Below are 26,519 nucleotides of genomic sequence, written 5' to 3'. Positions count from 1 at the left end.
AGGGGTTGCATAAGTCCCCTGACAAAATTGAAGTGGTAGTTAAGGCTCCAGCGCCTGAAAATGTGTCACAACTGAGGTCATTCCTCGGATTGGTGAATTACTACCATAAGTTTTTGCCGAATTTGTCCACAATTCTGCATCCACTGAACGCCCTACTACGAACGGGAGCAGCATGGAAATGGAGCAATGAATGTAAGCGGGCCTTTCAGAAGAGTAAGGACCTAATCACTTCAAGAGAAGTATTGGCTCACTACAACCCATCACTACCGATAAGACTGGCGTGTGATGCGTCTCCCTATGGCATTGGGGCGGTACTGTCATATAAATTCCTTGATGGTTCTGAGGGGCCGATAGCTTTTGCGTCACGCTCGTTAACTTCAGCCGAGCGTAACTACGCCCAGATTGACAGAGAGGCCCTCAGCCTGGTGTGGGGGGGGGGGGGGCGGTGAAGAAGTTCAATCACTACCTGCACGGTCAGAAATTTACTCTACTAACTGATCATCAACCTCTCGTCTCCATTTTCAACCCTCAGAAGGGCGTACCGATAATGACGGCACAACGGCTACAGAGGTGGTCCCTTTTCCTAGGGGCACACCAATATGACATCGAGTACAAAGGAACTAAACAGCATGGGAATGCTGATGGATTGTCGCGCCTACCGTTGCCGACGGTGGAAGAAGAACTGGCAGTGGATCCAGTGGAGTTATTCCACTCAACTATTGTCGAATGTCTCCCTGTGACGAATGCAAACATAGAAAAGGAAACACGAAATGACCTGACACTCTCCTGGGTCTATGATTTAACGGTGAAGGGATGGCCAGCACATGGCGAACCACTGCTGCCAGCATTCTCGCCGAGAAGAGAACAGCTTTCAGTGTGCAGAGGAACCTTGATGTGTGGATCCAGAGTAGTAATTCCACCCAAATTGAAGGATAGAGTGCTCAATGAGCTTCATGAGGGTCATCTGGGAGGGGTAAAAATGAAGAACTTAGCCAGAGCGTTTGTGTGGTGGCCGGGAATCGATAGAGAAATCGAAGAGATGACCAGGAGTTGTACAGGATGCCAGAAGGTCCAAAACGCCCCACCACAAGCCCCTCTACATCCATGGGAGTGGCCCTCATCTCCATGGCAAAGGGTGCACATTGATTTTGCTGGTCCCTTTATGGACTCGATGTTTTTAATTGCGGTGGATGCACATTCAAAGTGGCCAGAGGTAATAAAAATGTCCTCAACCACCACAGAAAAAACTATCACAGTCTTACGAACCATATTCGCCTGGAATGGGCTGCCTGAACAGATTTGCTCTGACAATGGACCACAGTTTGTGTCTGAAGAGTTCCGGAGGTTCTTAAAGAACAATGGTGTTAAGCATTACACATCCGCACCATATCATCCAGCCACTAATGGATTGGCCGAGAGGTTTGTTCAAACATTCAAGAAGGCTATCAAGGCAATGTGTAATGAAGATATACCCCTACAACACAAGGTGGATAACTTCTTGTTTGCCTACCGGAATGCAACACATGCGGTTACCAACCAAACTCCAGCCATGATGTTCTTCAATTGAAGACTACGATGCCGCTTGGATTTGGTTAAGCCAAATGTCAGAAGAGATGTGGAGAACAGGCAGTTTCAGAATATGAATGAAAGGCCGACCAGGAGTTTTAAGATAGGTCAACCAGTTTTGGCCCGGAACTACCGCACAGAGAAATGGCAGCCAGGAACGATCTGTACACGGCAAGGACCTCTAATGTATACCGTGGACGTTGGAGAAAGCATTGTAAGATGCCATGCTGACCAGATTCTAGAGTCACTGGAAAACCTCAACTCCACACCACGATCTGATACACCTGGCGATGAAACCGAAGTACCAATTGCATCTACCGCAGAATCGGTGATATTGGAAGCAGACGAACCAAACAACGACATTGATCCCGACTCAACCTTGCCAGAAGAACCTGATATCCCAAAGAGGCATTATCCAGACAGAATCAGGAAGCCTCCTCAAAGACTGAACTTATAATTGCTTAACTTCAACTAATGTATCTAGCAACCGTAATTGTAATTAGTTATTATTTAGTTGTTAAATGAATGTTATGTACTGTTTATCTAAAAGGGGAGGAATTGTTGTGTATGTCCCTTTAAGGGAATAACTGGTCTCAGACTGCAGTACCGGCAGTGACCACCCCTGTATAAAAGGCCCTGGCAGGCTTCTGTAGTTTCAGTTTCCAGATTGTCTCCATTCAGTAAAGACTTGTTAAACCAACTCCTGCATTCCGTGTCTCCATTAACACACGGATTTAATATATTCAAGATGAGATAGACAGATTTTTGAACTACAGGGGAGTCAAAGGTTATGGGGAACAGGCAGAAAAGTGGAGTTGAGGCCAAGATCAGATCAGCCATGATCTTATTGAAGATCCTGCTCCTACTCCTGCTCCTATTTCTTATGTTCTTAGGGATAATATACTGCAGGGAAGGGCCTGGGGGAGCAGCTTACCCTAGCTGCTCAGGTGAGGTTGTTATGTTACGTCCTGCACTGTAAAGGAATCCTTGGGGTCAAAGGGGTGGCACACTGCCATAGCCACCTACCTTTACAGTGTGCACTCCATATGCTTTGTGGTCTCTAGTTCCCTCCCCCAAACATCTCTTTCCTACTGCTTCTTATCTCTCTTAAGAGGACATCCAGGTCAGAATCCTGAATTTGGCTGCTCTTCTTTTGGACCTTGCTGCCATCTTTCTTGCCCAGGTTGTCTTCTTCCTCCAGTGCTATTACCCCTTTAAGCAGCAGCAGATTTTAATTAAAAAAAAGAAAATGCTGGAAATACTCAGCAGGTCAGGCAGCATCTGTGGAGAAGGAAACAGAGTTAACGTTTCAGGTCTATGGTCTTTTGTCAGAACTGGAAAAAATTAGAGATGAAACAGGTTTTAAGCAAGCTCTCTTCCCACCGTCCAGGGCCCCAAACACTCCTTCCAGGTGAAACAGCCCTGTTTCGCTGCTCATGATGCAGACTCCTCTACATCGGGGAGACCAAACGCAGACTGGGTGAGCATTAGCGGAACACTTCCAGTCAGTCCGCAAGCGTGACCCCGAGCTTCCACTCGCCTGTCATTTGAATTCTCCACCCCACTCCCACTCTGACCTCTCTGTTCGAGGCCTCCTACACTGTTCCAATGAAGCTCAACGTAAGCTCGAGGAACAGCACCTCATCTTTTGATTAGGCACTTTACAGCCTTCCGGACTCAACATTGAATTCAGCAATTTCAGATCATTACTTCTGCCCCCATTTTTTTTGGATGGCAGCTGGTGCTGATGATTCTGCTATTCCCATTTACACCTTCTCTAGACCGATTTTTTGTTTCTTTACTTGTCCCGTTACCATCTCCTTTTGCCGTGCACCATCATCCCTTTTGTCATTTAATCTCTCTTGCTTTCCATCCTGTCACAGACCTTCCCTTTTGTACTTTAATCCTCTCCCCCTTTCCCAGGCTCTATACTTGCCCCTTGCACCATCATCCCTTTTGTCATTTAGGGGGAGAAATTCAGTATCGTCCCGTTTGGGGCGCAATTATTGGCTGGGCGCAAAGTTTAGCGCCTCGCTCTAATTATCACCTCCAACTGCAAACTTGGCTTCTATCGCCCCTGGAGGTGATTTGAGCGCTAAATCAGATGCTACACACCTCTCTTAAGGCGCTAACGCCGAGGAGTGAGGCGCTACCTCAGAGCGCTGGCGAAGCTCATGTGATGTCAGTTAGCAATGGAACACAGACACACTGGCGCTGGCCAGTTCTTAAAGGGGAGGGTCGATCTTGCGCTCCAGCCACACCCTGCTCATTGCAGCCTTGAATCTTGGCCTGGAGCGACCTGTACATCAATTCTGCTGGAAAGAACAATGGAGAGACTCAGGGAAAGAGCTCAGAGTGCAGCCCCCATAGTCTCTTCTAAATCAATGCAAGGAAGGTCAAAACAGAATGAACCAGCAAAGTGCTGCTCAGTACCCAAAACTCCTTCACACAGCATTGAATCTCTCCAGAAGTCTCTCTCTCAGCTCTCAGAATGCGTGGTGCAAAAATATCACCGACAAAAAAAGGCAAGAAGTGGCCTCCTTTAAATAACGCTCCCCCAGTCCCTTCCCGACTGCAAAATGTTCCCCGCTACTTGTCGTTGCTAGCGGCAGGTGGAACGGCAGGGGGCGCCACTCAATATCCGGTCCGGGGCGCTGTCGTCACGATCTGCGGGTGCAGGAGATCGTGGCGGTAGTGTTTAGCGTCACCGTAAAATGTCTGGTCAATTTCACAAGCGGCACCCGGGCGCTAGTTGCTTTGCGCCCCGTTAGCACCCTCTCAGGGCACCAACGGAAGGCGCAAATCAACCGAATTTTCCCCCCTTTATATCCTGGTGCTGCACCAGGTCTCAGCACATTCTCCATCTGGCAATCATTCAGGGATTATTTGGGAGCTAACTCTGCCTCGTTCTGTTTTACCCCATCTATGTGGCTGAATAAAGTAGTTGTTTCGATCATGTCCATTCTAATTTTCAGGGATATGTGCTTGTGTGCTAAAAAAATGTGCTGCTGAATGCAATGCAGCATACCGGTGTGGAAAGCCAATGGTTTAGTCTTGTCAGGAAAACTTGTGTCTTGTTCCTCCCTCTTATCTTCTGTGACAAACATGCAACATTTCAGGCCTCTGCCTATATACAACCTCAGTGCTCTTTGGCTCTGATTGAAAACATGTTCAATTTGTTGCTCAGAGTCTTCCCTCTTGGCCAGTGCCTGTGAACAACACCATGAGAAATCCTCTGGTTCAATGTAATATCCAGTAAAATATTAATATCTTTTGTAGTTTTCATATCTTTTGTAGTATTTGTCATGAATCTTATCATAACTCATGAAGTAACACTGGGCGGCCAGCTGGTGGCGCCGTTGAAGGAGTATAAATACTCGGGCGTGGGCCCAGCTTGCTCAGGATGTTTCTGTAACCAGGAACTAGTGATGTAACTAGAAATTTCATGGTTTTGAAACAGTTAATTAAAGCCTGGTTTTATACTCAAACCAAGTGCTCAGTAGTATTTTTACATCAGTATTCATATTTTTTGTAGTATTCAGCAGTTAAAATAATCATTTTTTATAATGATACTCATTGTATTCAGGAATTTGTGTAAAATTCAATATGATATTCAATGTAAATTCATTCATTGTCAAATATTACTATTACTATATAAGCTACAATGCAAAATTCAATATCTTAGTGAGTGATAGCCAATATTTAGTGTAATATTCAATTTGATATTTAGTATGTATTGTGATTCAGCATGCTACTCTGTACTTAGAGATACTAATTTTTCTGGTAGGTGTCTTAGGTTAAAGTGTCAGCAGTTAGAAAGTTAAATGCTTCCCAATGAGTACAGTATCCTTTATTTAATTCTTACAATATTTTTTTGCAAAAGTAGTTTGTATGTTTACTATTTAAACAAGCAGTGCTAAAATTATGTTGCAGTCTATACGATTTTAAAGGCACTCCTGATTTTCTGCTGTGCATTATTGCCGATGTTACCAGGAATCCTACATGTAAAATGAAATCAGTGCTGCTCTACTTTCAACAGCAGGGATTATGCACTATCTCTAAGCCTATAAACCCATATTAGACAGCTATAGTTATCAATATATCCTGCCAACACTGAGAATACAAACACAGACCATGAAATAAATAGAAAAATCTAGAACTTGGTTTTGTTGACTTTTTAAGAGGTGATGAGCTAAAGTTTGGGGGAAAAATTGGGTTGCTTTGCGTCTCCCATTAGCGCCCTGGGCAAAGCCCCTAGCGCCCAGACCAGGCGCCGCTAATGCCTCCTGTGAAATTCAGCGAGAGGTTAGCGGTGGCAGTAGCTGGTAGCATCCCGTGATGCTGGGCCACTGACAATGACGTCATCGCCGTGCGTAGCGCCCTGCTCGCACCCCGGCCGCAAACTTGGGTTACGCCCCGACCTATCGCCGGACGATACGTCCGACAGGGTCAGGGTGGCGTTTTTGCAGGCGCGGCGGTGCTACTTAAAGGGCAGGTGTCGGGTGGCCATTTTTTTGGGGCCGACTGCCAGCACCTGCCCCTTCCCCTTTTTTTTCCGGGGTGCTGGTCGTGATCGCTCAGCCCGGCACTCCTCGATTAAGATGGTGGAGTTCTTTACGCCTTGTTCCTGATGCTTTCCCGCTCTTCCCCATCTTAACTTGCCTGAATTCAGGCACAGGAAGGCGGCCATTCCAGAGGAGCAGGGGTCTAATTTGAATGGTGAAGTCTCATTCTGATGATGTCATTGGGATGCACACATCATTTTAACTGCGGGCCTAACTAAGGCCCACATAGTCCTTAAATTAAAAAAAGTGAACAAAATCTCTAATTATCACCTGTGTTTTGCTGATTGTTAGTAATTAGAATGTTTACAGTTTCTTACAGCTGTGAGACAGCGAGAAAGAGGGACAAACAAACACAGACACAGAGGGGGTAATTTTAACCTCTAAAAACGGTTGGGTTTGGGTCAGGTGGGAAGTTAAAATTTAAAAAATTTCAAACCCAAACCCAACCTGCCTTGAACTCCCCAACTGTCAGTTTTAACAGAGGTGGGACGGGTAGCGAGTGGCCAATCCGCTCTCGAGAGGCGGGTTGATCATTGAAAGCTTTTAAGGTGGCTGCGTGCCGCCGTTTTAACATGCTTTTTATTTTTAACTAATATCGGCCAAGTTTCCCTGGCCTCAGGAAACTTGGAGGTAAAAGGAGATGAGAAGGGTTGGATCTATGAGCACTGCTTGTGGGCCAGGAGGAGCAGGAGTGTTTCCTCCTGACCCAACAAGCTAACCGGTAAACCAGTCCCCCACCTCCCCCCCCCCCCCTTGATCTGTCCAATCAATGATCTCTAAACCACTACCCCCGATCCCCCCTCCCATCCTCCTGATCGCTGACCCCCAGCGACCATGGACTCGCCCCCGACCATGCTCTACCCCGCCCCCGACCATGCTCTACCCCACCCCACGACCACCATCTCACCCCTGACCGTGATCTCTCCCCCCACGACATCTCTTCCTCCTCCCCCACTACTAGACATACCTGCTCCTCCAGTGCATCCTTTTGCTGCAGGCTTTCCCACCAGATGGATTGTCAGTCAGGTTGACTGTCGGGCGGGCAACCTGGAAAAAAATATAAAACCCCTCCTGCAGTTGACGTTCGGGAAACCCATACTTACGGTTTTCTATCCATAACTCCACCCCCCTGCTCTGAACCCATGGCTCGGTAAATATCAGGACCAGAATTCTAGATCTAGGAACCAATTACTAAATACATTCAACGTTGCAGAGATCTTCTGGAAAGTTGCAAACCAGTGCTATTAGGCATATGTTCCCCCCCACCTCTACTACTATCAGAGCACTCTCCTAGCTGATGATTTGCCAGGAATTGACCCTAGTTGTACCAAACCTCAAGTTTGCCTTCCACGGTTCTGTCAAACCTCAATTCCCCCTCTGCAGTGATGCCAAACCAGCAGCCTCATTGTAGTACTTTCAAACTCCAGGACCACCCCTCAATTCAGTCAAACCCAGGACTATTCCCCAGTTCTACCAAAGCCAGGACCACGCCCCATTGTTACCAAACTCAGGATTTTCCCATTTCTACCAAAGCAAAGGAATGCCCCCAAGTACAGCTTTGTTTTCATATTTGTTTCCAGAATGTAGGTGCTGTGGGCATGGCCACATTTACTGCCCTTCCTTAACTGCTGCAAGAAGGCGATAGTGGGCCTTGCTTCACCGCTGCAGACTTTGTGGTGATGGTGCTCCCACACTGCTGTTAGTTAGGGAGTTCCAGGATTTTGACTCAGTGATGGCGATAAAACAGTGATATATGATGAAGTCAAAATGTTATGTGACTTGGAGGTGATGATGTTACCATTACATTGGTACTATTGCCCTTCTCCGTATGACAGGATGTGGGGTGGTAGTGCTATCGTAGTAAGCCAGGTGAGGTGCTGCAGTACTTGCTGCAGTCAGAGGTGGGAGAAGTAAATATTGAGCTAAACCCCACTCTTCTCCCCAGTACTGCTAAATGTTAGATATCTACTTCCAACTGGTACATGTTGCATCTATCTTGCTGTGTATTCTCAGTTTAAAAAATGCTAAGCCATAAAAATTAAATAAAAGGCAACTCATTTTCACAGTTTTCACAGAATAATGGATAGAGTTGTGTAAGTCAATCTCCAAAGCATTAGTAAAAATCCTAGTCTGCCAGTTAATAAAAATGGAATTTGACATATTCAGTCACTATATAGCATAAACACCTCAAAGTTTTCAGAACAATGTATCCTACAACTCACTGTGAGCACTGCCACAGGAGATGTACTAGTAAACTGAAAATGTGGCATTTTAATTAGCTATAATATTTATTTAACATCCATGACTGTGTTGCTCATTCAATATTCCATGGGATCCACCTGATGAATAGATGCTTAGGATATGTAGATGATTTGGTTCACTGCAGTTTGTTGTAATCATCGCTGATATTTTTTTTCTTCCTATCTAGAAATACAAAGATGTAGAATCCTTTATACGGATTGAAGAAGTGGATGGCGTGGAATTGGTGATGCAGTTTGGAGAGAAGATGAAAGAGATGTTAGGAAGGAAAGTTGAGGCAGTGAAGGTACAAACGAATTCACTCCACTCACATTATCTGTATCCCATCAATCTCTTTCTATCTATGTGGGACTTTCAGATGTTGCGTAATTCAATTCAGTGGGGAAAGCAGGCAACTTACCAGCAAGCTCCTGAATTAATTTTGCACCTAGGTTTGAAATTTCTACCTCACTCTAGGTTTTGAGCACATAATCTAGGCTGACGTTGCAAAGAATTAGTGCAAAAGTGCTGAATTGTTGAAGCTGCTGTCTTTTGGATGAGATGTTATACAGTGGTTAAGTTGGGCATTAAAAATCCCTTGTAATTATTCAAAGAAGTGCTAGGAATTCTCCCAGAGTCCTTGTCAACATTCCTCTCTCAACCACAAAAAAAGATTAACTGGTCATTATTGTTGATATGATGTTGCTCTGCTCAAACTGGCTGCCATGTTTGGCAACATAACAACAGTTCGTGCATTTCAAAATTTTAATTGTGAAGTGCTTTGGGCCATTTCTGAATGAAGTGATAGGGTGCTATAAAAATGCATATTTCTTCCTCACCTTTCAATTTTTTCACTCTTGTTAGATTCAATTACTGTATTCATTTAAAACTGGAATCTAAATTGCACAAAAACAGCATAATTCTAGCAGTGGGGAGTCAGAAAACAAGGCAGGACCCAAATACACCAACATTTTGCCGTTTTTACTTTGCACGGAAAATTCCAGCGCGGGGGTTGTTAAGAAGTGCCCACCCCAGACTGAAGAATGTATGGAAACAACAGCATAATGATGGGATGACCACATCCGTCAGAAATCACAGATTTAACTCACGGTTGTCACCGATATCAGTGGAACAAGGTGGAAATGAGACTTTTTATTGCCTGTGGGTGTTTCTCCAGTTTTACTCATTTATCTGGCATTTCTGGATCAACTTCAATTTTAAAACATTTTTGCAGAAGGGTATTGCCTAGTCCAAACTTTAATCTCCTCACAGAAACTAACCACATGTTCCTTATGGATTCCTATTTACTCTTTACTGATGGAAGATGAACAAGCACAGGAGAAAGATGATCAGAGGGAGGCACATCTCTTCAGACTGCACAGGAGGAGCAGACATTCCTAATGGACTCTGCTTGATTTTTTGAGTCAGCTCCCTTACAAGCATGTGCTCTACCCCGACAAATGTTTCATTTAATAGCGACAGGCTCGGGAACAGGAAAATCTGCCCTATATCTCCAGTCAGAACTAAAACCAGTGTGACAATTCCTAGAACTAACCAGTTCAAGAACTTCTAAAATCAGACAATGGGGGTGATCTTCAAATTCTGACCAAAACAAGCGCGAAGTTGGCAGACCGCCCATTCTTGCCATCATGAGGCTTGAACCATTTTGAAACACAGGAGGGTGGAAAATTGGCTGGATCTCATGATGTGCCAGCCGGCAGGCCAAGCCTGGGTTGGGAAAGCGATCCTGGGAGGGGCTTTGTAGGGACTGATAGTCAGGCCAGAATTTTTTTGAGACCAGGAGCAGGAGCACGCCTCCTGGCCGAACCAAAAAGAAATTTTAAGTTTCCTGGGCAGTTTTCTGAGAAGCTTCCAGCAGTCCCTTTAAGGACCACTGGTTAGGCTGCGCAATGCCTGTTACAAATGGGCAGAACATGCGTAATTGGCGTAGGAACCCAATTTGCGTATATAAACAGCACCCCATCTGTTTCAGGCGGGCAAGCTGCCCCCATCCCCTGCCAATTTTCAATTGCTGGCTGCCCATTTTTTAGGTGTGAAATGAGAGGCCTGCAGTTGAAATTGCCCCCAACATGTGAAAAGTTGCAGACTAGTGACACAATAATGGTAGGGGATATAAAAGTAAGGTCTCTAGTTTAGAGTAAGTAGTGTTTAAAGTGAAGTAAGGCCCCTAGTGTATTTAATATTCTTTAATTTAAAGGAAGTAAAGGGAGTAAATTAAGGGTAGGACATAGCAGGGCAGCTCGGCAGCGTGGAGTGCTCCTCCTGTGCTATGTCGGAAGTCAGGGACACTTTCGGTGTCCAGGGCGAACACTTGTGCAGGAAGTGTCTCCAGCTGCAGATACTCAAAATCCAGGTTTTGGAGCTGGAGCTGTGGCTGGAGTCACTGCGGAGCATCCGCGAGGCTGAGATCTTCGTGGATAGCACGTTTAATGAGGTGGTCACACTGCAGGTTCAGAGTGCACAGGTAGACAGGGAATGGGTGACTGCCAGACAGAGTAAAAGAACTAGGAAGGTAGTGCAGGAGTCCCCTGGGTCCATTTCCCTCTCCGACAGATTTTCTGTTTTGGATACTGCTGGGTGTAATGCCCGTGTGTAATTGAGACACGGACTGCAGAAGTTGGTTATAACAGGTGTTTACTGAATGGAGACAAAACTGGAACTACTATACAAAGTTACTGCACAGGCTTATATACAGGGGTGGTCACTACTGGTACTGCAGTATACAGGGGCTGCAGAATATAGTTCCTTCTTCAAGGTACATACACTACAATTCCTCCCCTTTTAGCTAAACAGTACATAACATTCGATTAATAATTAAATAACATATTTACAATTACAGTTGCTATATACATTAGCTGAAGTTAATCAATTATAAATTCAGTCTTTGAGGAGGCTTCCTGATTCTGTCCGGATAACACCTCTTTGGGGTATCAGGTTCTTCTGGCAAAGTTGATTCGGGATCAGCGTCGTTGTTTGGTTCGTCTGCTTCCAATATCACCGATTCTGAGCTAGATGCAATTGGTACTTCGGTTTCATCACCAGGTGTATAGGATCGTGGTGTAGATTTGACGTTTTCCAGTGACTCTAGAATCTGGTCAGCATGGCGTCTTACAATGCTCTCTCCAACGTCCACGGTATACATTAGAGGTCCTTGCCGTGTGCAGATCGTTCCTGGCTGCCATTTCTCTGTGCGGTAGTCCTGGGCCAAAACTGGTTGACCTATCTTGAAACTCCTGGTTGGCCTTTTATTCATATTCTGAAACTGCCTGTTCTCCACATCTCTTCTGATGTTTGGCTTAACCAAATCGAAGCGGCATCTCAGTCTTTGATTGAAGAACATCATGGCTGGAGTTTGGTTGGTAACCGCATGTGTCGCATGTAGGCAAACAAGAAGTTATCCACCTTGTGTTGTAGGGGTATGTCTTCATTACACATTGCCTTGATAGCCTTCTTGAATGTTTGAACGAACCTCTCAGCCAATCCATTGGTGGCTGGATGATATGGGGCGGATGTGTAATGCTTAACACCATTGTTCTTTAAGAACCTCCGGAACTCTTCAGACACAAACTGTGGTCCATTGTCGGAGCAAATCTGTTCAGGCAGCCCATTTCTGGCGAATATGGTTCGTAAGACTGTGATAGTTTTTTCTGTGGTGGTTGAGGACATTTTTATTACCTCTGGCCACTTTGAATGTGCATCCACCGCAATTAAAAACATCGAGTCCATAAAGGGACCAGCTAAATCAATGTGTACCCTTTGCCATGGAGATGAGGGCCACTCCCATGGATGTAGAGGGGCTTGTGGTGGGGCGTTTTGGACCTTCTGGCATCCTGTACAGCTCTTGGTCATCTCTTCGATTTCTCTATCGATTCCCGGCCACCACACAAACGCTCTGGCTAAGTTCTTCATTTTTACCCCTCCCAGATGACCCTCATGAAGCTCATTGAGCACTCTATCCTTCAATTTTGGTGGAATTACTACTCTGGATCCACACATCAAGGTTCCTCGGCACACTGACAGCTGTTCTCTTCTCGGCGAGAATGCTGGCAACAGTGGTTCGCCATGTGCTGGCCATCCCTTCACCGTTAAATCATAGACCCTGGAGAGTGTCGGGTCATTTCGTGTTTTCTTTTCTATGTTTGCATTCGTCACAGGTAGACATTCGACTATGGTCGAGTGGAATATCTCCACTGGATCCACTGCAGGTGCTTCTTCCACCGTCGGCAACGGTAGGCGCGACAATCCATCAGCATTCCCATGCTGTTCAGTTCCTTTGTACTCGATGTCATATTGGTGTGCCCCTAGGAAAAGGGACCACCTCTGTAGCCGTTGTGCTGTCATTATCGGGACGCCCTTCTTAGGGTTGAAAATGGAGACAAGAGGTTGATGATAAGTTAGTAGAGTAAATTTCTGTCCGTGCAGGTAGTGATTGAACTTCTTCACCCCCCACACCAGGCTGAGGGCCTCTCTGTCAATCTGGGCGTAGTTACGCTCGGCTGCAGTTAACGAGCGTGATGCAAAAGCTATCGGCCTCTCTGAACCATCAAGGGATTTATGTGACAGTACCGCTCCAACGCCGTAGGGAGACGCATCACACGCCAGTCTTATCAGTAGTGATGGGTTGTAGTGAGCCAATACTTCTCTTGAAGTGATCAGGCCTTTACAGTTCTGAAAGGCCCGCTTACATTCATCACTCCATTTCCATGCTACTCCAGTTTGTAGCAGGGCGTTCAGTGGGTGCAGAATTGTGGACAAATTCGGCAAAAACTTATGGTAGTAATTCACCAATCCGAGGAATGACCTCAGTTGCGACACATTTTCAGGCGCTGGAGCCTTAACTACCGCTTCAATTTTGTCAGGGGACTTATGTAACCCCTCTTCATCAATCACGTGGCCACAATACGATATTTGTTTCTTAAAAAACTCGCACTTGGGGCAATTGGCTCGTAGCCCATGTTCTCTTAGTCTAGTGAGCACCTGCTCTAGGTTGGCAAGGTGTTCACTGTCATTTTCACCTGTCACTAGGATGTCGTCCAAGTAACACTGAGTCCCCGGAATCCCTTGCAGGACTTGTTCCATCGCTCTTTGCCATATAGCCGGAGCTGATGCTACTCCGAATACCAGTTGATTATACTGGTAAAGACCTTTGTGAGTGTTTATCGTGAGATATTTCCTAGAGGATTCTTCAACCTCCATCTGCAAATATGCTTGCGCTAGGTCAATTTTTGTAAAACGTTTCCCTCCAGATAGTGAGGCGAAAATATCTTCTATCCTCGGAAGAGGATACTGTACTGTGTGAAGGACTGGGTTCACAGTCACCTTGAAGTCCCCACAGATGCGAACCTTCCTTGGCTCCTCAGACTTATTGTTTAATGTTTTCTTCATGACAGGAACGATGGGTGTCGCCCACTCGCTCCAGTCTACCTTAGATAACACGCCTGCATTCTCCAGATTCTCCAGCTCTGCCTCGACGGCTGGGCGAATTGCATACAGTACCGGTCTTGCTTTGAAAAACTTGGGAATTGTATTCTCTTCTATTTTTATCGAGGCGGTTACGCCTTTAAGAGTTCCCAGTCCTTGTTGAAATACCTCTTTAGCGTTAGCTAAGATTTTTGACAATCGTCCAGGTGTGACGTCGTCATCCTTTTTACCAGCCACAGTCAGTGCCTGAATGGTCTAAACTTATCTTTCTGATCCATTCACTTCCCAATAACGGTGGTCCACCATCTTGCAGTATGTACAGATACAATTTCTGTATTTCCTTGCCGTTGTATTCGACAGGCACCCTTATTTTCCCTCTGGGGTATACTTTCTGCCCCGTATATGTCTTCAAGACAATGGATGTGTCTTTCAAGGGTATGTGTGAGAATAGCCGCTCGTAGTCTCGTCGATTCATGACGGTCAGGGCTGATCCTGTATCCAATTCCATTTTGACTTGGGACCCTGCTGTCGTGAGGGTGACCCAAATGGTTCGGTGATCCTCTTTTGCGATTACGTTGTATAGTTTGAGACAGCTTAGTCTCTTGTTCCCGGATTCACTATCGCTCTTCTGGTCTTCGGAACTACTGTCCGTCATCTTTTGTACTTTCCTGTACTGTTCCTTAGTAGTCTTTTTGTTGTCGTTAGTCTTCTTCCCGGACCTGCAAACTCATGCAATGTGTCCCATCTTTCCGCATTGCCTGCATGTTTTGTCCTTGGACCAGCAGTCCTTCTGGTCATGGGTTGTTCTGCCGCAGCGATATCATTTTTCAAATCCCCATGTCATTTCATGGGTGCCGTATTCCTGTGGCTTTTGTTGTATTTCCGCAGCTCCCCTTGCTGCTGCTTCATACGATACTGCCACGCTGAAAGCCTTATCTAGCGTCAGCTCTTTCTCTGAGAGTAACCTCTTCTGGGTTCCTTCACTCAGGAGTCCACAGACAAATTTGTCCCGTAGGGTATCTGCCAGTCCTGCTCCGAACTGGCAGTGCTTTGATAGCTTGCATAGTTCCGTAAGGTAATCAGCATTGCTCTCATCTTTATGCTGATTTCTCTTGTGGAATTTAAATCTTTCTGCTATTAGCAGCGGTGTAGGATTTAGGTGTTCCTGTAGGATATCAACAATTTCGTTAAAACTCTTCGCCATCGGTTTGACTGGAGTGATCAGGTTCCGCAATAGGCCGTACGTTCTTGCGCCCATTAAGTTTAGTAGTACCGATGCCTTTTTCTCATCGGCTACTTCATTTGCCTTGCAATATACTTCGACTCTTTCCACATACGTGGTCCAGTCTTCTATTGCATTATCGAAGGCAGTGATATTTCCAGTCTTCGGCATCTTGGAGATCTAAGATGGCGCCTCCCGCGCTTTGCCTTCTTCCCCGATTGAACAAAATGGCGCCTCCCGCGCTTTGCCTTCTTCCCCGCTGGATTAAGATGGCGCCTCCCGCGCTTTCTGCCTTTTCCGCTGCTGCCAGCACTGTTGCTGATGTTTTTATGCCTTGATGGCGATGCCCTATGGTCTTCGCACGCTTCCCCCCGCGCTGCTGCCAACGCCGCTCTCCGCGGTCCCCGTGGCAAACTGCAGCTCCTCGCAGCTTTCTGCGCTTCTAATTTCTTTTTCTTTTATTTTAAGTACTGTTCCCGTCATCAGAGCAGACCCTATGGGACACTTCCCTCCCTCTTCTCGGGTCTGTACGCTGCCTGGCTTCGTAGCACCGGCCGCGCCCTGTATGCTCCACCCTCTCTCTCTCTCTCCTCTTCCCAACAACGCTGCTCGGCCCCGTTGAAAAGCCACCCGATCGAGCTCTAGCCCGCCGCAGCCCAGGAAGGATCAGTGTACTACCTACCACCAGCCCGATTAGCTGGAACACCATAGACTGGATAACCAAGCCCAGCTCTCGACAGCCTCTCCTGCAAATCTTTGAATTCGATGAATCAGAGGGCGGTTGCCCACGGTCGACGCCCGTTTCTGCTGTGTTTTTTTTTTGGATTTCTTCCTTCTGGCTTCGACCTCTAATAACTTCGCTTCAGGGATGGATCCCCATGAGGTGGTGCAGAACTGTAGGTAAGTTCGGATCTGTTCGTCGCCAATGTAATGTCCGTGTGTAATTGAGACACGGCGTGCAGAAGTTGGTTATAACAGGTGTTTACTGAATGGAGACAAAACTGGAACTACTATACAAAGTTACTGCACAGGCTTATATACAGGGGTGGTCACTACTGGTACTGCAGTATACAGGGGCTGCAGAATATAGTTCCTTCTTCAAGGTACATACACTACACTGGGGGAGATGGTTTCTCAGGGGAATGCAGCAAGAGCCAAGTCCGTGGCACTACGAGTGGCTCAGCTGCACAGGAGGGGAGGAAAAAGAGTGAGAGAGCAATACTGATAGGGGATTCTATCGTAAGGGGAACAGATAGACGTTTCTGTGGCCGCAGACATGACTCCAGGATGATATGTTGCCTCCCTGGTACCAGGGTCAAGGATGTCACTGAGAGGCTGCAGGGCATTCTGAAGGGGGAGGGTGAACAGCCAGAGGTCGTGGTCCATTTTGGTACCAACGACATAGGTAGAAAGAGGGACGAGGTCCTGCAAGCAGAATATAGGGAGCTAGGAAATAAATTAAAAAACAGCACCTCAAAAGGTAGTAATCTCAGGATTACTCCCAGTGCCACATGCTAGCGAGAGCAGAAATAGGAGAATAGACCAGATGAATGCATGGCTGGAGAGATGGTCCAGGAGGGAGGGATTTAAATTCCTGAGACATTGGGACCGATTCTGGGGAAGGTGGGACCTGTACAAGCTGGACGGGTTACACCTCAGCAGAAACGGGACCAACATCCTCACAGGGGGGTTTGCTAGTGCTGTTGAAAAGGATTTAAACTAGTTTGTAAGGGGCTGGGAACCTAAGTGTGGGCCCAGAACGGAGAGAAACAAAGCTGGAAGTACAAGTTAGAAAAGTAGTCAGCAAAACTAGTAGGGAGCAGAAACAAAGGCCAACAGTAAAGAGGGTCAAAGTGCAGAAAAATATTAAACAGGCAAAGTTGAAGGCACCTTATCTAAATGCACATAGCATTCGCAACAAGGTGGATGAATTAATGGCACTAATAGAAGTAAATGGGTATGATGTAATTGCCATTACAGAGACATGGTTGCAGGGTAACCAAAGCTGGGAACTGAATGTTCCAGGGTACCCAGCATTTAGGAAGAACAGACAAAAAGGCAAAGGAGGTGGCGTAGCGCTGTTAATAAGAGATGAGATCGGTATAGTAGAGATAAAAGATCTTGGCTTGGCAGATCGTGATGTAGAACTGGAATCAGTTTGGGTGGAGTTAAGAAACAGCAAAGTGTGGAAAACATTGGTAGGAGTTGTGTATAGGCCACCAAACAGTAATGGTAATGTAGGGCACAGTATCAATCAAGAGATTAGAAGTGCATGTAACAAGGGCAATACGGTAATCATGGGGACTTTAATCTACATATTGACTGGGCAAATCAAATTCCCACTAATGGTGTGGAGGACGAATTCTTGGAATGCATGCAAGATGGTTTCCTGGATCAGTATGTGGAGGAACCAACCAGGGAACAGGCTATTCTGGATCTGGTACTGTGTAATGAGAAAGGGCTAATCAATAATCTTGTGGTAAAGGGGCCTTTAGGGACAAGTGACCATAATATGATTGAATTTTACATTAAGTTTGAGAGTGATGTAGTCCAATCTGAAACTAAGCTCTTCAATCTAAACAGAGGAAACTACAAGGGTATGAGGGACAAGTTGGCCATGGTAGATTGGGAGACTACACTAAAAGGTATGAAGGTGGACATACAATGGCTAACATTCAAGGAAATAATGCATAAAAACCCAAAAGGAAAAGTGATCCAACCATGGCTAACAAAAGAAATTAAAGCTAGTATTAAGTCAAAGGAGGAAGCTTATAAAGTTGCCAGAAAAAGCGGTCAACCTGAGGATTGGGATCTTTTTAGAAATCAGCAAAGGGGGACCAAGAAATTGATAAAGAAAGGGAAATTGGAATATGAGCACAAACTAGCGAAAAATATAAAAATGGATTGTAAAAGCTTCTATAGGTATGTGAAAAGGAAAAGACTGGCGAAGGTAAATGTAGGTCCTTTACAGTCAGAGACGGGAGAATTTATAATGGGGAATGAGGAAATGGCAGAGAAATTAAATAAATACTTTGTTTCTGTCTTCACGGAGGAAGACACAAAAAACCTCCCAGAAATACGAGAAAACCAAGGGTGTGACGAGAATGAGGAACTTAAAGACATTATTATTAGTAAAAAAACAGTACTAGCAAAATTAATGGGACTAAAAGTCGACAAATCCCAAGGACCAGATGACCTAAATCCTAGGATTTAGAAAGAGGTGGCCATTGGAATAGTTGACGCATTGGTTGTCATCTTCCAAAATTCTATGGATTCTGGAACGGTTTCTGCAGATTGGAGGATAGCAAATGTAACCCTGCTATTTAAGAAAGGAGGGAGAGAGAAAACGGGGAACTACAGACCTGTTCGCCTCACATCAGTAGTTGGGAGAATGCTGGAATCTATTATAAAAGATGCAATAACTGGGCACTTAGAAACTAATAGTAAGATTGGGCAGAGTCAACATGGATTTATGAAAGGGAAATCCTGTTTGACAAACCGATTGGAGTTCTTTGAGGATGTAACTAGTGGAGTAGACAAAGGGGAACCGGTAGATGTGGTGTATCTGGATTTTCAGAAGGCCTTCGATAAGGTCCCACACAAGAAGTTGGTGAACAAAATTAGGGCACATGAAATTGGGGGTAATATACTAGCATGGATTGAGACTTGGTTAACAGACAGAAAACAAAGAGTAGGGATAAACGGGTCTTTTTCAGGATGGCAGGCTGTGACTAGTGGGGTACCGCAAGGATCGGTGCTTGGGCCCCAGCTATTCACAATCTATATCAATGATTTGGATGAGGGGACTAAATGTAACATTTTCAAATTTGCTGATGATACAAAGCTAGGTGGCAGTGTCAGTTGCGAAGAGGATGTGAAGAGGCTTCAAGGGGATCTCGACAGGCTCAGTGAGTGGGCGAGAACATGGCAGATGGAATATAATGTGGATAAATGTGAAGTTATCCACTTTGGTAGAAAAACAGAAAGGCAGAGTATTTCCTAAATGGTGAAAGATTGGGGAATGCAGATGCTCAAAGGGACCTGGGTGTCCTTGTACATGAGTCACTGAAAGTGAATGTGCAGGTGCAGCAAGCCATTAGGAAGGCAAATGGTATGCTGGCCTTCATTACAAGAGGATTTGAGTACAGGAGTAAAGAAGTCTTACTCCAATTATATAGGGCCTTGGTGAGACCACACCTGGAATACTGTGTACAATTTTGGTCTCCTTACCTAAGGAAGGATAGAGGGAGTGCAACGAAGGTTCACGAGATTGATTCCTGGGATGGCAGGACTGTCGTATGAGAAGAGATTGAGTAAACTACGCCTGTATTCTCTTGAATTCAGAAGATTGAGAGGAGATCTCATTGAAGCATACAAAATTATTACAGGGCTTGATAGGATGGATGCTGGGAGAATGTTTCCCTTAGCTGGTGAATCTAGAACCAGGGGCCACAGCCTCAAGATAAAGGGTAGGCCATTCAAGACTGAGATGAGAAGAAATTTCTTCACACAGAGGGTGGTGAGTCTTTGGAATTCTCTACCCCAGACGACTGTGGAGGCTCGGTCATTGGGTATATTCAAAACAGAAGAAGTCAATAGATTTCTGACTAGTAAGGGCATCAAGGGATATGGCAATAGGGACAGTGAATGGAGTTGAGGCAGAAGATCAGCCATGATCTCAATGAATGGCGGAGCATGCTCGAAGGGCCGAATGGCATACTCCTGCTCCTATTTCTTATGTTCTTATGCTAATGATGCTAATTAAAGTACTGCAGCATCCAACTCTCACACATCTGCTAATGCTTTACCATGTATACTTTAATTAACATCTAGATCAAAATTGCTGTATCTTGATTTCCAAATCTAGCCTATAGACAATTTGTTTCAGGGCTCCAATTGTTTTGAAATTGGATAGCAAAAGACAGCTTCCATCTTAATTCTACTTTTTTTTATTCTGTGAAATAAAGACAGAAATACCTTATTAATTGTCATATCACACTACTAAGACACTTTCAAACCAGTATGTCATTAAGCGCAATTTCTTTTTGTGTTACACATTTTTCAAGATACAATCATTCATTTCATAATTGAAACCGTGTTTTGTTTGAGCAGGGATGAACAGATTCAATGATTCAATGAACCCTCTTTAATTGTCACTGCATAAGGCCTGACGTGCACCCTGGATACTGCAAGGCCAACTCATGAATCTCATTTGATTATGCTTACTGTACCTCTTGGAACTTGTGCAGGGAATGTGACTTAAGCATGCAGCTCTTAAGGGTCAGAAGTTCAAAATGAAAGGGATGAGGCCACTAACAGGTAAGTAATTGCATTGGGGCGAAAAATCTTTTTCACAGGAAGGAGTAAGGGATAAAAATCCAAAATGCAGGCCTTAAATAGAGGTTGTTGGCAAGTGGCAGAGCACCCCCCCACCCCATGTTTGATGGCTGATGAATTGGAAATGCTGCTTCATATGAGAACAAAGAGGGTTAACTCTGGCAGAGGGCACCATAACTGGCAACAATTTTTTTTAAATTCATTCGTGGGATGTGGGTGTTGCTGGCAAGGCCAGCATTTATTGGCCACCCCTAATTGCCCTTGAGAAGGTGGTGGTGAACCACCTTGAACAGCAGCAGTCCATGTGGTGAAGGTACTCCCACAGAGCTGTTAGGTAGAGAGTTCCAGGATTTTGACCCAGCGATGATGAAGGAATGGCAATATATTTCCAAGTCAGGATGGTGTGTGACTTTGATGGGAACTTGGAGGTGGTGGTGTTCCCATGCGCTTGCTGCCCTTGTCCTTCTAGGTGGTACAGGTCGCGGGTTTGGGAGGTACTGTCGAAGAAGCCTTGAGAGTTACTGCAGTGCATCTTGTAGATGGTACACACTGTAGCCACAGTGCGCCAGTGGTGGAGGCAGTGAATGTTTAAGGTGGAGGATGGGGTGCTTATCAAGCGGGCTGTTTTGTCCTGGATGGTGTCGAGCTTCTTGAGTGTTGTTGTAGCTGCACTCATCCAGGCAAGTGGAGAATATTCCATCACACTCCTTACTTGTGCCTTGTGGCTGAAAGGTATGATTCTGTGAGTATGACTATGTCAGGTTGTCATTTGACTAGTCTGTGGGACAGCTCTCCAATAGATAATTTGGGAAATGCAGCTGTGCGGTGAGATTGGGCAGCTATTCAGTGGGAAAGGAGATGCAAATGCTGGCCGTGTTGACTGACACATCAGTCACCTATTTAATGTATGTGTGAGTTTCATTTTTGCTGATGTTGCAATTCTAGTGTGGAGTGAGCTGGAGGCATAACAGTTGAGGATAGTCATAATGTTGCCAGCTACTATCAGTGCCATTCCTGTTACAAACTGGCTGCAGGTGCCCTTGCCGCAGATGGAAAACACATACAACCGACTCCCAGCTAAACCTGAGTAGGCTGAGGCAATTGTTCTGAGGCAGATACGCAGGCCAAGGTCTGCAGATATTCTCTGCTGCCTGCTGATCTCCCTGACATGCCCCCTTCATTATCACCTTTGTTCTCACTGTCCCCCAGCATATTAAATTCATATTCCTTGTCCTCACCTTCAAATTCCTCCTTGGCCTTGCCCTCCTTATCTCCTCCAGCCTTAGATCTTCACCATTCTGATCTTATGACTTGGGCCTTTTGTGGGTCTCCTTCCCTTCTCCCCACTGTTGGTGACAGGGCCTTCAGCTGTCTCAGCCCCACTATCAGGAGTTCCCTGCCTAAATCCCTTTGCTTCTCCACTTTTCTCTCCTCCTTTAAGAATCTTTTCAAACTCATTTTTTGACCAAGCTTTCTGTCTCCTAATCCTGCAAAAAGAGTTTAGGGGAATAAGAAACAGATTTAAGAGCACAACTTGAAGGGTGATAATTATAAGCACACTGGTTTTGGTATCCCAACAATTATATGCCAATTTTCTGCCCAGGGCCCGGCCAGGTTGTTAAATGGATTGGGGTGGGGGGTTGGGGTGGTGGTAGAGGATCGGGGTGTTGGGCCGGTGCTAGAGGATCGGGGTGTTGGGCCGGACCATTAAATGGATCGGGGGGTGCTGAAGGATCGGGGGTCGGGATGGGTCGTTAAATGGATTGGGGGGTCGGGCAGAGGATCGGGTGGGGGAGAGAGGATCGGGGTCAGATGATGGGGGGGGTGGGGGGGGGTGGTGAAGGGAAGATCATGGCTAGCCACCGGAGGATTGGTGGGTAGGAGAGAAGATCGTGTCCGGCCACCAGGGAATCGTGGCCGGCCTCAGCATCATCGCTGGTTGGGGGGGAATGGCTGGAGGAGGTGATCAGAGGCCTCATGGGGGAGTCTCTGATCGCGGTGGGTGGGTTAAGCAGGGACCCTGGATCCAGGAGGTAGGTATAAAGGCATTTACCTCCTGGATCCAGCAGTCCCCGTCTTGCTGTAATTGGCGGGTTTCACGAATTGTAGTTAAAAACAGAATGGAGGTTAAAAAAGAGGCTTCCAGCCTCATTATAATATTTAAATTGACGTTGCGCCCCCTGGGGATGGGTTGTTCTCCCTCCCCGTCCCGCCTCCGTTAAAACTGAAAGTGGGCGGGTTGGAGGTGGGATCAGGTCTGCGAATCTCATTTTTAACAATATAACTACCCCCAACACGCCAAACCCACCCATTTTTTAAGGTTAAAATGCACCCCCCCCTTCTCATTGTTTAATTAGAGGAAGTTTAGGCTCATCCAGGGCTGGACGACAACATAGGCAGTGGAACAGCATTGACAGCCAGTCTATTGGACAGATTAAAGTCTGTGGGCTGGTGGTTAGAAATGTTTCCAGAGCTTATACAGCCTTGTTATAAGTGGCATGGTTGAGTTGATCATCTTTCTCCCCTGGAATGATGGCGTTAGCTTCTGGAACATTGAGTTCTTGAACCCATTCGGTGGCGGGTTTATCTGTTCCACTGGGATCCTCTGTTCTGGCTGAACCCACCTTACGCATGAGTGACCATATCCAAGCTAGTTGTCTTAACTCTCACCTTCCTTAATCTTAAACAATTTGTACAATTAAGTAACATACTTAATCTCTGGCTATAACTGGTTAGCACAGCCATATAATGGCCCAGAAATTCGGGTCGGAGGCTTCCCGCGGGTACACGCCTCCGACCTGCACTTACCTAGCGCGCCGGCTGTTGAGCTGTGGGCCCCCATGGGATTCCGATCCTGGGCCTCCTCCAGCTGCCGGCGTGCAGTGCTTGCGTATCCCAGGGGCGCAGTTAGTTCGATGCATCCCCTAGGATCACGTGGGCCATGGAGAGCCAATCGGAGCAGGGAATGCTTCATTCATAAGTCTGACAGGAAGAGCTGTCAAGACTTATAAATACTACGGCCCTAAAACAGCACTAAATCTTCAAATAAATTTTTTTTAAATCACATTTTTTAAATAAACTATAAATTACATGAAATACCTATTTGAAACAATAATTTAAATTTTTGAAAAAAATAAAATTATTTTCTAACGGGGCTAAAAATAAACTTACCTTGCTTTAAAGTATTTTAAAATAATAAACCTGTGGAAAAAATGTTTTAATTTTAATTAATTCACCACTTACCTCGTAAAAAGCAGGCCTTACACCTGCTTTTTACATTTCTAAATTCTGGAGACTTACCTTCCCGGGAAACCCTGTAAAAAAAAAATGAAGTTCGATGCGCACACACAGCCTCTCCTGCGCACGCGTTCGACCTCTGAACCCCTTCGTTCAAGGGAACGGAAGTGCCGGTTTCCCGCGCATGTGCAGTGCATGCAGGAAACTGGCACTTCCATTGGGCCTACGGGTGAGTACCTCGTGCGTACTCACCCGTGGAGACCCGAATTTCTGGGCCATTAATATGACATATATCCTCTTGTTCTCTGTCCTGAATATATTTCATCATACTTATAAAGGTACCCTTCTACATCTGCTAGGTAAAGATTACTACAGAAAAAGACTAGAGAACTCAAAGAGAATCTTCTTCCAACTAAAATGATTCAATTTCCCAGCATTCAGTTCAACTACTGTGTGGCCAACTTAAGCTGAAACTCTATTTTGAGAACATTTTTCAGGCCATTTGGAGTGCATTTCCCTATCATCCCTCCTTGAAAAAAGATTGAGGGGGCAAAATTTGAATCCTTAGTGCCCGTATTTTGGGAGCTATGAGTGCCCTTAGAGGTCCAAAATGGTGTTCGCGGCGCGTGCGCGTACTTCTGGTGCGAGTTGTGCTGAATGCCATATTGGTGAGGGCATTAACGTGTGTGCAGTGAGTGCCCGCCAGAAATATGCAGAGTAGGCAGATCATGACGCAATCAGAGTCAACACTGATTTGCTGCCAGCGCTGCCATTTTGGAGTGCAATGCTCCAGCTTACACCCTCGCTTAAGCTCGTACAGCTGAACATGCGTTCAACCACCAGGAAAGACCCCCCCACCAGTGCGATTTAAAGGGATCATCAATTACTTACAGGTTAGTTGCTGAATGATTTCTACTGGCTGTTGCCACAATTGTACAAGTGTTTGGTGCTTTCTCGAGTTCTTAAAGTTGCTAAAGTCTACAGGGAGTGGTGTGGCAGGTGCTGAAGGACTTTGTCCTGACTTCAAGGAATCTGCACAAACCAATTGCTCCCAGACATGGGTGCACTAGTAGGAATTGCCCTTGGATTACAGTATGACTTGGAGAATGAACAGAGGCCACACAGAGCAGGACAAGCTGCTGGAAGATGGAGGAGGAGGAGAGGAAGAAGGGCTCTCAGCAGGAGGCCATATCTGCCCAGGGTGTTCAGGGAGCAATTCTCCTACCCGAACCTCAGTGAGGAACAGTGTGTCAGATGTTTGCGCTTCAGTAAGGATGTCATCACTGAAATCTGCCACCTGCTGCAGCCACAACTGCATCTTCAGATCAGAGCAAGGACCGCATTGCCAGTGGCTGTGAAAGTGACTGTGGCCATGAACTTTTATGCGTTTGATTCCTTCCAGGCTGGAGCAGGAGCTATTTTTACTATCTCGCAGTTTCCCGTCCACTGTTGCGTAAGGGTGGTCACTGTGGCTGGGGCCGGAATTTTCCAGGGTGGTAGTGAGCGCGATTGGTGGCGAGTCAGGTGGGAAAGTTGTTATTTTTCACAGCGGGTCGGGAACCCAGGTCTGTCATCGCGGAACCGACCAGACCAGCGGTGGCGAGCGGCCCAATCGAGATGATTATCAGATAGTTTACAGGCATTTCAGAGCCTTTTTTCACTTACTTTTTAAATTTCCCTGCATGGCCACGGGATTCACACAGCTCGGGAATCACGTCTGTCAACCTGAGGTGGGAGTTCTGTGGCCATTGATCCAGCTGATTACTTGACAGCATGAAATGTACCGTAAAAGCTCCCACCTGACAGAAGATCACTTTCCTCAGGCAAAAGCTGTTGCTCAGTCCATTTCCAGCACAGATTCTGCAGGCTGCAAGTATTTCTAGCAAAGTGGCTGCAAGTATTTCTAGCAAAGTCTCCATCTAGTGTTACCTCATTGGAAGAACTCTCTCACCATTGACAGAATACTTCTGTCATCTGTACTTCACCTGCCATCTATTCCATCAACAAGGGTGCCCTTTATACTGTCTCACTTGGTCCGCAGTATCAGACCACGATGAGCCCCAACACCAGCAGCACCAACAACACCACCAACCTTCTCCGCAATCACCTGATGCTGCACTGGACACAGAGCATTAGCACCCGAGTACATTGCTGCCCGGGAAGCTAGGGATGGCCTCATCATGGCCAGATTTACTTAACTTTACGCTGTACACCCATAGGGCTGCCACATGCTGCGCCAAGTTGGCACCACCCCACACCAACACCATAAAGCATCCCTACAATGACCAAGCCATTCCTTTCACACTCGTCACCATTGTGGTGGGTACTGTTATGTCTCACCATTCACTGCAACTCACTAAGTCACTTCCAAAGGTGCACACAAATCTGTACAAGACCGGAAAGTGTTAAAAATAAAGATTTTTTATGTTTGACAACACATTAACAGAAACTGTACATAAATGTTGGATAAAACACCCAAGTGGCTACCCTTGTGTGCTGTTGGTTGGTATGATTGGACTAGGATGAGGGTGACTGTGAGGAGTGGCTAGTGAGATGGGGATGTAATAATGTAGATAGAGAGAAAGGGTTGGGTGGAGGTGCAAGGTATGTTGGTGTGAGTAAGAATGTGCAGGAGTAGGGTAGGGAAAGCAGAGTGATGGGGATGTGATGAGAGGCACAGCAGGATACAGTTGAGTGTGGCTTTGTATGAACGTTTCCTGATCTAATGAGATAATTGAACCGTTTGCAGCGTTGCACCCAGGTCCTCCTGACCACATCCCTGCTAGTGACTTCCTCTGCAATCTGCAACCAGGCTGTGTTGGTCTCCTGGGAAGGTCTCTTCCGCCCATCAGAAGGGAAGAGGTCCTCCCTGCGTGCTCTGATTCCCTCCATAAGCATATGGAGGGAGTCAT

General features: G+C 45.9%; 1 protein-coding gene across 14 annotated transcripts in view; it reads left to right on the top strand.

Moving 5' to 3' along the window:
• Nucleotides 1-26,519, top strand: part of LOC147106116 (voltage-dependent calcium channel subunit alpha-2/delta-4-like) — an 888,222-nt gene that overhangs the window by 70,108 nt on the left and 791,595 nt on the right. For 13 of the 14 annotated variants that reach the window (XR_015081361.1, XR_015081362.1, XR_015081363.1 and 10 more), the window contains one exon: nt 8,560-8,676. Coding sequence is in view for 10 of the 14 variants with exons in the window: in XM_086008903.1 (XP_085865029.1) it covers nt 8,560-8,676 (117 nt within the window). In the remaining 4 variants the exon portion in view is untranslated. Of the gene's footprint in view, nt 1-8,559; nt 8,677-20,145; nt 20,353-26,519 lie in introns of those variants that run through there. The other variant, XM_086008906.1, reaches the window with a different exon arrangement.

The sequence above is a fragment of the Somniosus microcephalus genome, chromosome 16, assembly GCF_052327205.1.
Source record: "Somniosus microcephalus isolate GS21.2 chromosome 16, FLI_Smic_1.0, whole genome shotgun sequence".
Classification (NCBI taxonomy): Eukaryota; Metazoa; Chordata; class Chondrichthyes; order Squaliformes; family Somniosidae; genus Somniosus; species Somniosus microcephalus.
Note: the sequence above shows the minus strand (reverse complement) of the source record. Positions and strands in the feature narration are given on the sequence as shown.